The sequence below is a fragment of the Medicago truncatula genome, chromosome 7 (genome assembly GCF_003473485.1).
Source record: "Medicago truncatula cultivar Jemalong A17 chromosome 7, MtrunA17r5.0-ANR, whole genome shotgun sequence".
NCBI classification, from domain to species: Eukaryota; Viridiplantae; Streptophyta; class Magnoliopsida; order Fabales; family Fabaceae; genus Medicago; species Medicago truncatula.
This window is the reverse complement of record NC_053048.1, coordinates 375,525-390,521: the sequence shown is the minus strand read 5'-3', so window position 1 is coordinate 390,521 and position 14,997 is coordinate 375,525. Positions and strand designations below refer to the sequence as shown.

The 14,997-nt window shown below is 33.2% G+C and overlaps 2 protein-coding genes across 3 annotated transcripts; both read left to right on the top strand.

Annotated features, from left to right (window-relative positions):
- Nucleotides 1-1,945: 1,945 nt before the first annotated feature.
- LOC25499789 (signal peptide peptidase-like 2) lies at nucleotides 1,946-12,159 on the top strand. The gene is made up of 14 exons (XM_013592330.2): nucleotides 1,946-2,272; nucleotides 2,374-2,532; nucleotides 2,937-3,048; nucleotides 3,560-3,676; nucleotides 5,136-5,293; nucleotides 5,910-6,089; nucleotides 6,469-6,503; nucleotides 6,620-6,776; nucleotides 7,475-7,528; nucleotides 7,647-7,739; nucleotides 8,794-8,936; nucleotides 9,718-9,788; nucleotides 11,504-11,587; nucleotides 11,687-12,159. The coding sequence occupies exons 1-14, from the start codon at nucleotides 2,117-2,119 to the stop codon at nucleotides 11,788-11,790; spliced, it is 1,623 nt and encodes a 540-aa protein (XP_013447784.1). The 5' UTR covers nucleotides 1,946-2,116; the 3' UTR covers nucleotides 11,791-12,159.
- A 1,396-nt stretch (nucleotides 12,160-13,555) lies between these two features.
- LOC25499788 (uncharacterized) lies at nucleotides 13,556-14,978 on the top strand. Of its 2 annotated transcripts, none has more exons than XM_039827271.1 (2): nucleotides 13,556-13,847; nucleotides 14,021-14,978. In XM_039827271.1, exons 1-2 carry the CDS (start codon nucleotides 13,673-13,675, stop codon nucleotides 14,377-14,379), a joined length of 534 nt encoding a protein of 177 aa, XP_039683205.1. In that variant the 5' UTR covers nucleotides 13,556-13,672; the 3' UTR covers nucleotides 14,380-14,978. The 2 variants fall into 2 exon arrangements, with proteins under 2 accessions (XP_039683205.1, XP_013447783.1); XM_013592329.3 differs by having other exon boundaries at nucleotides 13,562-13,835.
- The last annotated feature ends 19 nt before the right edge of the window (nucleotides 14,979-14,997 follow it).

The following is a 14,997-nucleotide window of genomic DNA, read 5'->3' as shown; positions in this document are numbered from 1 at the left end:
GGAATATTTCTTTTTTTATTTATTGTTTGTTTTCTTACCAATCAAAAGAGTTTAATCGCATTCTCATTTGAACAAACTTTGTGAAAATTGGATATACCGGTTTACTAAAAGTTGATTTTTATGTGTTTGCATATTTCATTATATTCTTCCTTGTTTTAATTTTGAATTTGTAATAAAGAAGATGAGTTTAATCATTGATTGTTTTTTTGAAGAAGAACATTGATTGTTTATTTGTCTGCTGTCTACACACAATATTGCATTATGTTAATCTCCTTGTGTCCTAAACAACAAAAAGACTCTAGACTTCAACAAACTAAAAATCACATGCAATATAATCCCACCTTAGGTTGGTTTCATTTTAGAAATTACTACTTAAAAATATAATCCATATTTTACATATAACATGACTTAAATAAAATCATTTGTTTGGATAACAATTTATAATCAAAAAACTATTGTACCTCTGCGAATAAGAGTCCTCCATTATTCTATTGTTGGTTTGTATTTAAATATATTTTGGGAATTTTATGAAAAATAAAAATAAAAAATTATATGCAACACATGCACGAGAACATACACATATAATACACAAAAACCTCTCCCTCCCTCACAACGACAAGTTAACATGACTAATGTTCAAAATAACATTTAATGAGAGTTGTAATAATGATAGGATGGTAAATTGAGACATGGTTGGTAAGATGAATAAAATAGTTTTTTTTTTTTTAGCAAATGAATAAATAAAGTAGTTTATAACTTATATTTTATAGGTTTGTAAGATGAAAAAGACTTGTTTGTTAATTGTTTTTCATCATGAACTTATAATTTATTTTTATATATTATTTGTAATAGCGTTTGAGCCTATAACGTATCAATTTTTTTACCTTTATTATTTTATCTAAAATGAATTCTTCCCTTTATAATTTTTGTTGAAGGTTATTAATTATAAGTTATTACTGGGGCTGTGTTTTGATTGGTGGTGAGTGGTGGAATGGAATGAAATGGAGTGGGATAGAGCTATATTCCATTGTTTGATTTTGTAAAAAAAGATGGAATGGAATGGGATGTGATGGAATCCATTCCATCAAATACAACTCATTTACTCAATTTTCCATTCCCCTCAATTTGGGGTGTATCCAATGAAATGGAACACATTAATAACACAATTACAATTTTGTCCCTATCTTTTTCTATTAATTTTTTTTTTGAAATTCAAACAGCTTCGTTATTTTTTTTTGTATTATCTTTTTCTATTATGGAATAGTGGTAGTAGTATTACAACTATCAATAAAATTGTTGTTGGGATACATTGCTTATCCATACAATGGTAAAATTCCCTTAAAAAAAAAAAATACAATGATAAAATTTCAATTTTGATAAGATTGTTCCTTGTAAATCTCATGTTATTATATCCTGAATGCAACTAATAATTTTTTGGGATTCTATCAAAACAATATGCTTGTTATTTAAATTGTTTCCTGAAAATAGCTTCCGAAGAAACAACTTAGACTTGTTGCTAGAAATAATTTAGGCTTGTTTATAAATCTCATGTTATTATATCCGAAATGATGCACCTAATAATATATACTTCTTTCAAATGCATATAGTATATCCCGAATGCATATATTTTATATTATGAATGCATAAAGTGGTATCCATGTTTCACAATTTCATGATTTCATTTATGAGTTCATGCATAAAATTGATTTTATGTTTGGATTTTATTCTTGGATCTGTATAATTATTAGGGATTTAGATTGTTGCATTTGCAACTTTTCGTCAACATTTCAATAAGAACTTTTACATATCAATTATGAAGATGTTAAAGGGTATTTTTTTTTAATTTGTTATTAATGTTTGTTCCACCTATTGCTGTTATTTTTTTTAAAATAAAAGGGTAAAATTGAATTAAAAAAGTTATAACTCATTCTGTGTATGGTCGACTTTCTAAATAATGGAATGGAGAATTAGCAGCTCTATTCTATTCCATCATAAAATATCCAAAGTATTTTTTTTTACAGTGGAGTGAAGAAGAAGAATAGAAGTAAACTACTACAGTAGTTAGTTAGATCGCGGTGTTTATTGTAAGATGAGAAGAGTATAGCAACGAACTATAATGGCGTCTTCTTCTTCTTCTTCTCGTTTCGGATTGTGTTTCTCTCTGTCGGTGTTATTGCTGCTGCTTGCAACAACTGCTTTTGCCTCGAACGATGTGAAACGCGATGACGATAGAGCTCCCAAGTCCAAAACCTGCAATAACCCCTTCCAATTGGTATGTATGCTACTATCTCTCTCAATTTCAATTTCAATTTCGATTTCTACCTAATTTCTTGGATATATCTTCTTAAATTAAATTCAATTCAATTGCTTCAGGTTAAGGTGAAAAACTGGGCAGATGGTGAGGAAGGTGTTATTCAAAGCGGCATGACTGCAAGATTTGGTTCTTCCTTACCTGAAAAAGCTGAAAATAGCGTCAGAACTCGTGTTCTTTTTTCTAATCCTACTGATTGTTGTTCATCTTCAACTTCAAAGGTTCTTTTCTATTTTATATTTCTATCTCCTTTTTGTGTTTTTTTAGTTTCATCAATTCACAGTAACTAACTTCGTAGCACAGACACTTCTGATTCTGACATATGCACATGTTATTACATTTGATTAACATCACAATTCTTGATAGAACTCATAATTGAGAGAAAAATATAGAAAAGTGAAATGGATTGATTACGAGAGAATTCTTGTTACATCAAGCAATACATTAAGGCTTATCTAGTAAGTTTAACAAAGTAATAATATGTAACTAACTTTTACATCTCTAATATTTAATCCATTTTATTAAGTTTTTAATATTGTCGACGTGTGTGTGTCTATGTCTCATATTTTGCTAGCTAATGACTGTCGCGATGCCTGAGTGTGATTTATTGTTTCTCATTTTGCAGTTAGTTGACTCTGTTGCTCTATGTATTCGTGGGGGTTGTGATTTTCAACTTAAAGCTACAATTGCACAATCTGGAGGTGCTACTGGCGTTTTGATCATAAATAATGAAGAAGGTTAGTTTATGTTTCCCTTCTTTTTTTGTTTAATTTGTGATAGAAAATCCTTTCCTTAGCATGATAAGCCCTGATGAATAAGCAATTGCTAACACAAGATAAACTCAAATAAGCCAATCCAAGTAGGCCCTAACCCTATGACTGTAGTTTCATGTGTTAGGCTTGTCACTTTCTCATCCATTTACAGTTAGGCACTTCTCAAGCCTCAAGCATATTCACGTGTATTAAAACCTGAATACATTATTCAATATAAATGGAAAGATGAAATCTGAGTAGTAAGGCAAGCAAAGGCATAGCCTATGTTTGGTATCAGGGTAGCCAGAATCACGGCGACCCACCGTGATACCAAGCATATAAATAGTGAAATCTCATATTGCTTTTGCACAAACAATTAAATATTTGCTAATAATGCTTTCATCGCAATTAATGTTGTACTCACTTCTACATATAGTCAATAAGTTTTATGTCATAGTATTTTGTATGATATCTGACTGATTATTTTTCTTGTCAGATCTTGTTGAGATGGTTTGCACTGATAGTACTGAGGCAAACATCACAATTCCAGTTGTGATGATAACAAAATCAGCAGGAGAAGCTCTCAACACATCTTTAACATCTGGAAAGAGAGGTTAGGGCTTCAATTTTTAAAGCTTCTATTTCTACTATTATTGTCTTTGAGAAAGGTATTTAGGATTGTATATCTACTACACGTTGTGATATGCTTATTGCATGAACATCTTTTTTAGCCGTAATAAACATGTTTATGAGTTCTCTGTTGACATCCCTGCCCAATACATCAAGGCTTGGCTGTTTGTTGCTCAGATGTGCGCAACAGTAGTCTTTTATTAGTTGTAGAAAATTTTATTCCCCTTCCCCTAGCTGGCTTAGGACTTGTTAAAGAAAAGATCAATAAAACTCTCCTCTTAAAGCTGCGTGGCCATGTGAGAGTAAGATCTTTAGAGGCTCTAACAAGAAAAATTAATCAAATAGAAGATAGTATACAAGTATGGAAAAGCAGAAGACCTACAAACACAGTAGAAAAACCATTGAGAAAGACTTCACTCTAAATGCTTGTCTAACTGGTTTTATTGAAACTTTTGGTTTTTGATTGAGCCCAGTAGTGCATATTAATTTTTGCACCAAACCTACCAAGTTGCGTGGCCATGTGAGAGTAAGATCTTTAGAGGCTCTAACAAAAAAAATGAATCAAATAGAAGATAGATTACAAGTATGGAAAAGCAGAAGACCTACAAACACAGTAGAAAAACCATTGAGAAAGACTTCACTCTAAATGCTTGTCTAACTGGTTTTATTGAAACTTTTGGTTTTTGATTGAGCCCAATAGTGCATATTAATTTTTGCACCAAACCTACCAAGTTGGACAAGGCCATCGTATGGTATTGTTGTATGTTGAAGTGAGGACTTGGGTTTTTCCCAATACACCCCCGTCACGCCCAACACTCTTTGGGCTTGGTGCGTGAATCGGTAGGTGGCCCTTGAATTCGACAAGCTCTGATACCATGTTGAAATTTGGGGCCTAACTCATCATCACAAAACCAGCTTGTGAAGTGAGGAGTGCCTCCTCTTCATCAACTCTCATCAAGAGTCTCATCTATCCGATGGGACTTGGGTTTTTCCCAATATTGTACAAAAGATGTGGAGCAGGGAGCTTGTATTAATATTTAGCAATTGTGTAGAGTTTTATATTATGTTTTGGATTGGAATTAGGATATATTTGTGATAGTATTAAATTCAGTTGTAATTTGAATTAATAAAAAATTGCGTAGATAAAGCATCATAGTATCATGAATTGAAATTTCAAACTGATCTAATGGATAAAACACTAGCACAAGAAAAAAAAAAGGTAATTTACATTACCATGTGGTTTTAAAGCACTGACTAGAAATTCCACCATGTCTCCTCTCATGCAAACACATAAACGGACATTCTCATTTTGATGCACCCTTTGAACAAAGGAGACGAGACAAACATGGCTAGTTTTATCAATAAAATGCATATTTATCCTAGCTGTCGGGTTTATTTTCCACATGGTCTACATATGGTTAATGTTGAATTGTATATTGCAGTGGATGTTCTGTTATATGCACCACCTCGACCACTTGTAGACTTCTCAGTTGCATTTTTGTGGTTGGTGTCTGTTGGAACAATTGTGTGTGCTTCACTATGGTCAGATCTAACTACTCCGGAGAAGTCTGGTGAACGCTATAGTGAATTATATCCCAAGGTTTTTCCTTGCAATCCTTTGTCAGCTTTAAAGTTTATGATATGTACTTAAAAAAGTCTGTTTATGATGCCTTGAGTAAGCACTATTTGGATGTGGGGACATGCTTTTGTCAAGCAAAAATCACTTAATATTTGAGCAATGCTGAGATGGGAAATGTATTAGATACACTGACCTTGGCATGTGTACTGATCTACATTTCCATCATTGATTTTCTTTCTTACAGCCACTTTTAAGTTCATGCACTATTACAAACTGTGCGCTATAGTGAACTGACATGTACTCTTCCTACCATTTTGTTAACCGAAAACAATCTATTCAAGTTTGTTTTTAACATACCTTCTGTTGGAAATTCCGCCTTAATTGCGGTCCGCCCCTAGTCGCCTAAATTGCGACCTTTGGTTAGCCTTCATTGCAGCCTCCAACACCTTCATTGTGTTGGCTTTGAGGGGGTGGATTTAGTCCCACATCGGATAGATAGCACTCTTGAGAAGAGTTTATAAAGAGGAGGCACTCCTCACCTTACCAGCCGGTTTTGTAAGGATGAGTTAGGCCCCAAATTTCAATACCTTCAAAATCACAACTTTTTACATATACATTTTTTTTAATCTTTTGCTAGGAATCTCAAAATGTTGCCGCAGCAAGAGGCGGTTCTGATAAGCAAGTTCTTAACATTAATTCAAAGGCTGCTGTCGTATTTGTCATAACAGCATCTACCTTTCTTGTTCTGTTGTTCTTCTTCATGTCATCTTGGTTTATGTGGTTGCTCATTGTACTTTTCTGCATTGCTGGTATTGAGGTAATGTAATTCATTCCTTTCCATGGCTTTTGCTCCCACTTTTGCAAATTGACAAAAATCATATTTTGTGGTATACATGAAGAGGGTATTAGTTCCCTATATCATACATGATTGAAATTTCTGTCTATATACACTGAGTTTTTATTAGGCTATTAGCAGTTCAAGCATTTGACATACTAATCATATTATACTAAGTTAACCTTGTCAATTTCATACACAAGTTGCATGCAGGAAAAAATAGGATAGGAAGAGAGTGACAGCGTCTGTGTGAAAGACTAAGAGCACAAATATCAATATCATCACTCATCATTATCATCAACATACATAATCAAAGTCTTTAATTTCCTGTCCATTAATTTAAGTTTGTATTAATTTACAGGGGATGCACAATTGTATTACAAGCCTTACTTTAAGGTACACCAATCTCTCTCTCTGGACATAAAAGGAAATCAGTGTTCTTTCTGCATGCTGTGTGTTCTGTTAATTTTTCTAAATCCTTTACTTTTTCTTACAAATCTATATGTGAGCAGGAAATGGCAAAATATTGGTCAAAAGACCGTGAATGTACCTCTATTTGGGGAGATTTCTATTTTCTCGCTGGCAGTGTTCTTATTCTGTCTGGCATTTGCTGTTTTCTGGGCTGCTACTCGACATGAATCTTATTCGTGGATTGGCCAAGACACTCTTGTAAGTTTCATATTCTAGTAACTTTGTTCAAATGTCTACATTCAACGCAGTGTCTAAATTCATATTCTGTGTGGCATTCACGGTTTTCTGTTATCAACGCAGTGTCTAAACTCAAACTTTGTTCAGATGCTTAGCAGATGAAAGTTACTTCCCTTTCTTAAAACTTGTTAGTAAATACTGTCCGTCATTTGAAGTTAAGAGGATGCTAGAAACTTTGTATGATAATCTAGAGTAGAAGTGTGCAATAGTTTCTATTATAGATCTCCCTAGTATTTATATGTGAATGTTTCCTATAATCCTATTACACTTCCGCATACAGTGAGCTGAAATTACATAAAGTGTATAGAGGCCACATACAGGTGTGTATATGCAGAACAATTTCAAGACATGAATTCATGGGTTTAAGAAGTTTTATAGCTGATCTATCAAGTATTTAATTGATTTAACAACTGGTTTCTCATCCACCATTCTTTGAAGTTTTAACATTGTTAACCACGCAATTGCTTGAGTGGTCGTTAGATTATTAACTGGAAATCTTTTGACTATTATTTCCTTTTCGCTACACCTATTGAGCTTCATGAAGCATTGCACTGGAAGTTGGTTTTCTATTTTGTATGTTTGATCAGTTAACCAATGATTAGCTGTGTGATTGATCTTTGACTGTGTGCTATTCACTAATTATTGCATTTTCATAACAGGGAATCTGTTTGATGATAACAGTCTTGCAGTTGGCTCAATTACCCAATATTAAGGTACCTGAATGGATTCCTCATGTCTACAATAAATTAATCATTCTTCCCTTTCTTACTTTGTTCTGTATCTGCCATTAATAACAGTTACTGTAAATTTCTTATGTGTCTAACGTAATAGGTTGCGACTGTGCTCCTTTCTTGTGCCTTTGCCTACGACATCTTTTGGGTGTTCATATCTCCACTGATATTCCACGAAAGTGTCATGATTGCAGTAAGTATTCACTTGTACTAGTAGTACTTTAGTTCCTTACTTGGACTGTCTCAGTGCAGTTTGCTTCTTCAAAGGCAGAGTAGTATATGTGCTTATTTTAATATTTATATGTACTTGATAAATAGGAAATTTTGGTAGAAAGTGAGAACAAAGTAGAAAATGAAGTCAGAGGAGAAAGTATCATTTAGACATGGTGTTGGAATATAAGAAACAATATCAGAATATCTTGATATTATGTTAGAGTATCGTAGTTTATCTCGTAAGATTAGTTTCTAATTTTAGGGTATCTTCGATTTTATCCCAAGATTAATTTCCATATTACTTAATTATTATCATGGATTGTTTCCTAATTTCCTTATTGATTTAGGATTAAGTGTCTTGTATCTATACCTATATATAAAGGGGATACATGATTTTGAGCTGGCTTTTTATCTTCCAATTATACCCTTCATTTATATTATTCTAATTACAATTTTATCTTTTGTATAATATTATTTAAATCTTTAATTAAAAAATCAATTAAATCCCATTATAATAGGAACAATTCCACTGCAACATGAACAATATAAGTTAAATCTTTATTTGATTGTGGTATATTCCAAAAAAAAGCCTACAATTAAGCACAATAGGAAAGTGAAAATCCCTATAATAGGGATTACTCCCTCCGTCCCTAATTAAAAGCACCCTTTGAAAAAAAGTCTTGTCCCTAAATACAAGCTCATATACAAATTATTAGGTGCATTTTTTTCCCCAAACATGCCCCTGGTTAACACTACTAACTTATCTTACTACCTACTTTTCTTAATATATGTGAAATTGGTCAAAAGGGCTTATAGTTTTACTATAATTATAATTCCTCTTATTATTTAACTTATGACATGTATTATGTGTGTTGATTAATGGAGATGCGTGTTGATAACTGCTTTTGTTCTTATCAAATGTACCTTGTGTTTTCTTTCTCTAATATGATTATGTTTAATTGACAAGGAAGAGAACTCGTGCTGTCTGTCTTATATATTTGTCGCAATCATATATGACGAGTCCTCTTTTACAGGTTGCTCGAGGTGACAAGGCTGGTGGTGAAGCAATTCCTATGCTTTTGAGATTTCCTCGTCTTTTTGATACATGGGGTGGTTATGACATGATTGGCTTTGGAGATATCATCTTTCCTGGTTTGCTTGTTTCCTTTGCTCATAGGTACTGAATTCCTTATTTTCTCAATCTCAAATGTAAATGCAAGATTTACAAATTTTAAGATGTACACATAGCTCAGTAAAAAAAAAGGATGTACACATAGCTTTCAATGAATAAGTGTATATTTCTCCTACCATATTTTGTAGTGATATTCGTTGAAAGTTGAAACAATGTTACTGGGGTGACAATCAAGCTGCTATGCGTTTTTCCTCTAATATCATATTTCATTGAAGAACATAGCATGTTGATGCTCACTGCCACTTTGTATGCTAGAAGATTCTGCATGGTCTTATCACTTATCATTACTAGACACGAGCGGACAACTTTTACAGATTTGATATCCCTCACTTCCTCTCTCTTATAACTTTTACAGATTTGATATCCCTCACTTCCTTTCTTTTATAACTTTTACAGATTTGATACCCCTCACTTCCTCTCTTTTATTGGTCAAAGTTCATATGGGTATAGTGGGACCCATGTGAATTTTAACAAATAAAAGAGTGTTGAAAAGTGAGTGTTAAGAGAGTGTGATGCTATCACTCCTCATTATGTTAGCTTATACCAAGCATCCAGTCAGAATATCACACCATCTGTTAGCAAGTAAAATCTGATCAATTTTTTTACTTTCCGAGCCATCTGTCTTTTGGAATATATTTCATACATAAGCCAAAATGATCTGATGTAACTATAGGTCTTTCTAATATTTTCTCTAGGAAGCTTTCATTTATGTATGTTTGACACGGTGCTTCGTTTTTGACATTTATTCTGTCTTTTCGTTGTCTAGATTTGACAAAGATAATAAGAAGGGAGTATTAAATGGATATTTTCTTTGGTTGGTAATTGGCTATGGAATTGGTAAGTTCTTTTGTTCCATTTTAGTATTGATTAATTCTATAATTTTCTCCTTCCGTTTTAAGTGTGACTTTTCTTCTTTACACGTCTGTCCTTTAGCATAGTGTTAAATCCGCAGTAGAATATATAGAGAATTTCTTTAATAAATTTATTTTCTTTTAAAATAATATGTTAAGATTTAATATCTTGATGTGCTAGCTCAGTGGTAAGAGCTTAGCCTTGTAACCTTAAGGTACAAAGTTCAAATCCCCCGGGGACGGTTGTAAAATGGCAATAGTACCACTTTAATTAATATTTTTTTTTAATCATTTTCTCCTTCATCAGAACTGTTGCTTATTTTTGTTTCATTGCGTACATTTATGGCCAAGTATAACTTGGTTTTATTCACTCATTGACTGGTTATAGTTGGTAATAGTAACCGTATTTTTACTCTAATGACTAAATAAACAATAACCCACTGCTTAATAAGTAAGAAGAACTGAAATAACTTTTTATATGCTTTCTTAATCATAAGGAGCCTAAAATAAATCTTACAATTTGGATTTGGCCTAACTCAATAATGCAAAATCGGTTTGTAAGCTGAGAAATTCCTCCCACTTTAGTTATAAACATTACTTCTGTCTATATCTCGTCAAAATATCAACACACCACCTCATGCCCAACACTAGACATTTGGAGCGTGGCCGAGCGGTCCAATTGTAGGCGACCCAACAGATCTTGGATAGACTCTAGTACCCTCTTAGAATTTGGATTGGGCCTAACTCAACTCTACATAGCCAGCTTGTAAGGTGAATGGTGCCTCTCAACTTTAATTATAGACAATATTTCAAGCCATGTCTTCAAATTTTGAGACTCTCGACATTAAGTTAAGAATATTGTAGATAAAAAAAATTCAGCTTTTGTTAAGAACTTATCATAGTATAACCTCATTCAACACTTCTGTCTGATTCATCGGCTTTTACATTTTCTGTCAAATCCCTTTCCAAGCCACCAAAAAGAATTTTTATTAAACAAAACTTGATTTATTTTTTCCCAAGTGTTTTACAGCTTTTGTAATATTGTTAAACAAGAGGAACCCTTATAGATCTCTAACTAAAGAGGTTATATATAAAATACAAGCAACAGATGCGGATGTGTGAGATGAGAAACAAGGGTTACAAGCTGCAAATGAGAATAGGCCAAGACCCAACAGTTGTGTTGGTTAACACTAGTGATCACAAATTTACTTGAAAATTTTGTACCTATCACTCTCTTCATAAATTACTCCTCCACCTACTTAATATGTTGTTTGCTTCCAATATTCTATAAATGGAATTTCAGTTTATGTCGAACCTGTTTTTTCCCGTGTGGCATTCAAAACCTTACAAAACAATAGTGTGTAATGGATTGCTAATTCAAATTCACATCAAGTGTAGTTTAAATGAGAATGATTATATGCCATCCCAACATCCAAGCAACTATTGATCATCTGTTTCTTTCTGTTTGGTTCATAAAGCATAAGTAGCACTACTATCTCAAGCATGGTTATTGATTTTTCTATAAATATCATATCAATTAAATCCATGATTTCCTAAAGTCCAATTAGTTACTTGGATGCTACTAGTTTATGGCATAATAGATATTCCATTTTGATTTGTTTGTAATTTAGACTTGTAATATAGATTAGTTTCATTGATCTCTTATATCATGATTGATGACAGTGTCTTTTTACATTTCAGGCCTCGTTTTCACATATTTGGGACTATATCTGATGGACGGAAATGGACAACCTGCACTCCTCTACCTTGTTCCATGTACACTAGGTAATTAGTTTTTGGCTGAAATTATGTGGAGTTGTTTATGGTATTGTCATTTTTGCTCTCATATTGCCGGGCCATTGTTTACTTTGATTAAATCAACAGGTGTCTTTATCATACTGGGATGTGTAAGAGGTGAGCTGAAGAGCCTTTGGAATTATGGCACAGACCCGTCCTTGTCCACAGAGCCTTCAGATTCAGAAGTTTAAGTGATCATACTATAGTATATTCTTTGACGATTGAAGAAATTGAAATGATCGCAGCTCAATGGAGTACAAAATAAATGCAGTGATTAGGACAAACACCAGGTGTACAGGTTCCATAACTATCGTTGTGCTCCATCATCGTAGTTCTCTTGTAAAAAGAAGGAAAAACAGAAGGAGAACCGAGGCAATTCATCGTTTTTCTTCGTTAAATTATGTGTCAATTGCTTGTGCAACTAAAATTTGATAACTATTGATGCAAGTACCTTACAGTATAAAAGAGATACGGTAGGACTTTCGTCTTGTTAAGTTTTTACAATATCCTTTAACTTTCTAAACCAAATGCTTCTTGCTGATAAAAGCTGTACTTTTTAAGTTGTTTTTGTCAAAGTAGGTTGTTTGATTTCAGATATCATTTTAGCATCTTAGACGTATTACTTTCAAGTTCTATAGATATAATTTTAGTTGTTAAAACCAATGTTTTAAAAATTGAACTCGACATTGAAACGAGACCTCTGGCTCAGGGTCGAACTACTTCAAACCATGAATCAGGACGGAATAATTACCAAATCACCTAAATAAACAAAGAATAGAGTGTTGATTCATGGTTAGATCATCGGTTGAACATTTTGGTTTGGTTAAATGTTTGAAACATTGTTACAACTTATTACCGTGCTAATATCGATTGGTGCTAGTGTGTCGGGACACTCTGAGATTTAAAAAGAGACTAGGTTAGACTGTGGCCATCCCTTTGTTTGGACGTAATTTCTTGTTAATATTTTTTTTAGCATGTAAAAGTTGTTTTCCTTAATCTGAGACGTTATTTTTCTTATGCATTTCTTGTGGACATTTTATGACCTTTTTCTCGTTCAGATACTATTGTTAAATATATATGCAATCATTCAGTTGATGACGATAATAGGAAAATTATTTCTTTAAGAATGACAATTTTCCATATCAGAAACAAACAAACAGATTGGTCAAGAAATACGTGTATTCAGTCCAGGCCTTGAAATATTAATTCCACCAAGTCATTACACATTGGGTGATTGCTCAACATGAATTGTCATTTTAGCTCTCATATTAATTCCACCATGGATGGATTGTAACTCTCGATCACACAAAATCTATCGTGAGTTAAGATTTAGATCGGATCTTAACTTTCAACTGATTTATTTTATAGAACAATTTCTAGTGGATAGGATGTGGAGAGTCTTTAGGATCATCAATGATCCAACTTGTGTCGAAAGTGCAATCGTTATGAAGGAGTTACAATCAATTTCCCAATTACTACAAAGATTCTCCCTCAGCATTACCCGACCTGGCAAATGGCATATGACATGAAATTGAAAACGCACTAAAATATGTGCTGTAAGTGTAATGTATATTTGTGGATACACATGTAATCACCTCTATCCTTCTTTGCCACCGATATTATGCCAAAGCCAAAAATACTTTCTCTTCACATGTCTTTGTTTGTAGTGAATATATTATATATTGACAAATTTTGGGTCACCAATTGTGGTTGGTCCCCCACGGAACACTCACGGGTTCATTCCATCTATATTATAATATTAATATTATTTATTAAGTATTGCACTTGGCATTGTTACATAGGTTAACATCTAACATAATCTAAATAAATATTAATATTATTGATTAAGTCTCGCACTTGTCATGTGTGCTGATGTTAATTAGTTTGTAATCCCGGTTTAATTCAAACCGATCCGAACCGAACCATTTGTTATTTTAATATTTGGATGTAATGACTACTTTTGTCTCAAAATCAATCCAAATTGAACCGCAAATACTCCAACTGTCACACAACAATATATACATAATATGGTAGCAGCTAATTTTGTCAAAGTGCTTGATTCCAATATTCCACATGGATCCAATTGGTTTCTTCCTTCTTCTGACATCTCTGCTGTTCAGTTATCCATTTGTTCTCATTGCTCAATCTCCCACAACCACTATCAGTGTTGAGGGAATTGTTTATTGTGATGCCTGCTCAACCGGCACTTTCTCTAAACACAGTTATCTCTTGCCAGGTATGTATGTATGTACCAAGTACCTTGTTCTTTCTCATGCAATATACACATGGTTATTATATTCAGTCACTTTTATTTTCTTAAATCATTACCAGTGTCTATGTGTATGTGTTAGTGTTTGGCGTCTATGTCTGAACTTTATATATAGATTATAAGCAAATGAATGAATTGATTATATATGTCAGGTGTTGACGTTCATATAGAGTGCAGATTTAGAGCAAGCTCACCAAGAACCAACGAACAGATAAATTTCTCAGTGAACAGAACAACAGACAGAGAGGGAGCATACAAATTAGATATACCATCAGTGGATGGAACTAACTGTAAAATTGCCATGGATGGTAATTCACAGATTGTGTCTCTCTGCCAAGCAAGCTTGATAGGAACTTCATCATCTTCTTATTCTTGCAATGTTCCTTTCTTGAAGAGCACAGGAAGTAGTCAGATATTAAAACAAGAGAATAACCTATGTGTATACAGCTTGGGAGCTCTTAGTTACAAGCCACCTCAAAATATGATCAATACTACCTTATGCTCAAATTAATTCATTTGGATTTTAATTTCTTCTGAGGTATTGTCCACTTTAGATATTATAGAAACTTCACTTCACAAATGCGGCTTAGTTAAAAGTCGTTGTTCAATTGAGTGCGTGTTTATAAATTACTCGTAAGTTCGTAACCTCGGTTTTCAAGTAATGTGAGATTTTTTTGGTATACCAAAACAAAATTAGACAAAATTCATCCTAGTACATTCTTTTCTTTCCTTGGATCCCTTTCATTAAGTTTAGGATTGGGTGACCCTTCTCTCCCTCTTACTCAATATCCTTATCCTATACCACCCTCAATCACCTCCTTTTATTTTAGGGGAAGGGGACCCCACAACTTGGATTCCTCTTGTGTGTTCTCTCTCTCTCGTCCATCACCTCCTAAACCAAAATCCTTTCTTCATTATTATTATTATTATTATTCTTGTGATAGTTATTTAATATTTATATATTGAAATACCTAGCTAGCTAGAAGATGTGTAAAAAATACGACCCTTTTATAAGTTGCATTTATCATTTTAACGTATATTTTGAAATGTAATAGTGTAGTTAATGTGTTTATTTTATATATGAGTGTTAGTAAAGCACCATTTTGTTTATGGATTATAGATATGTCCG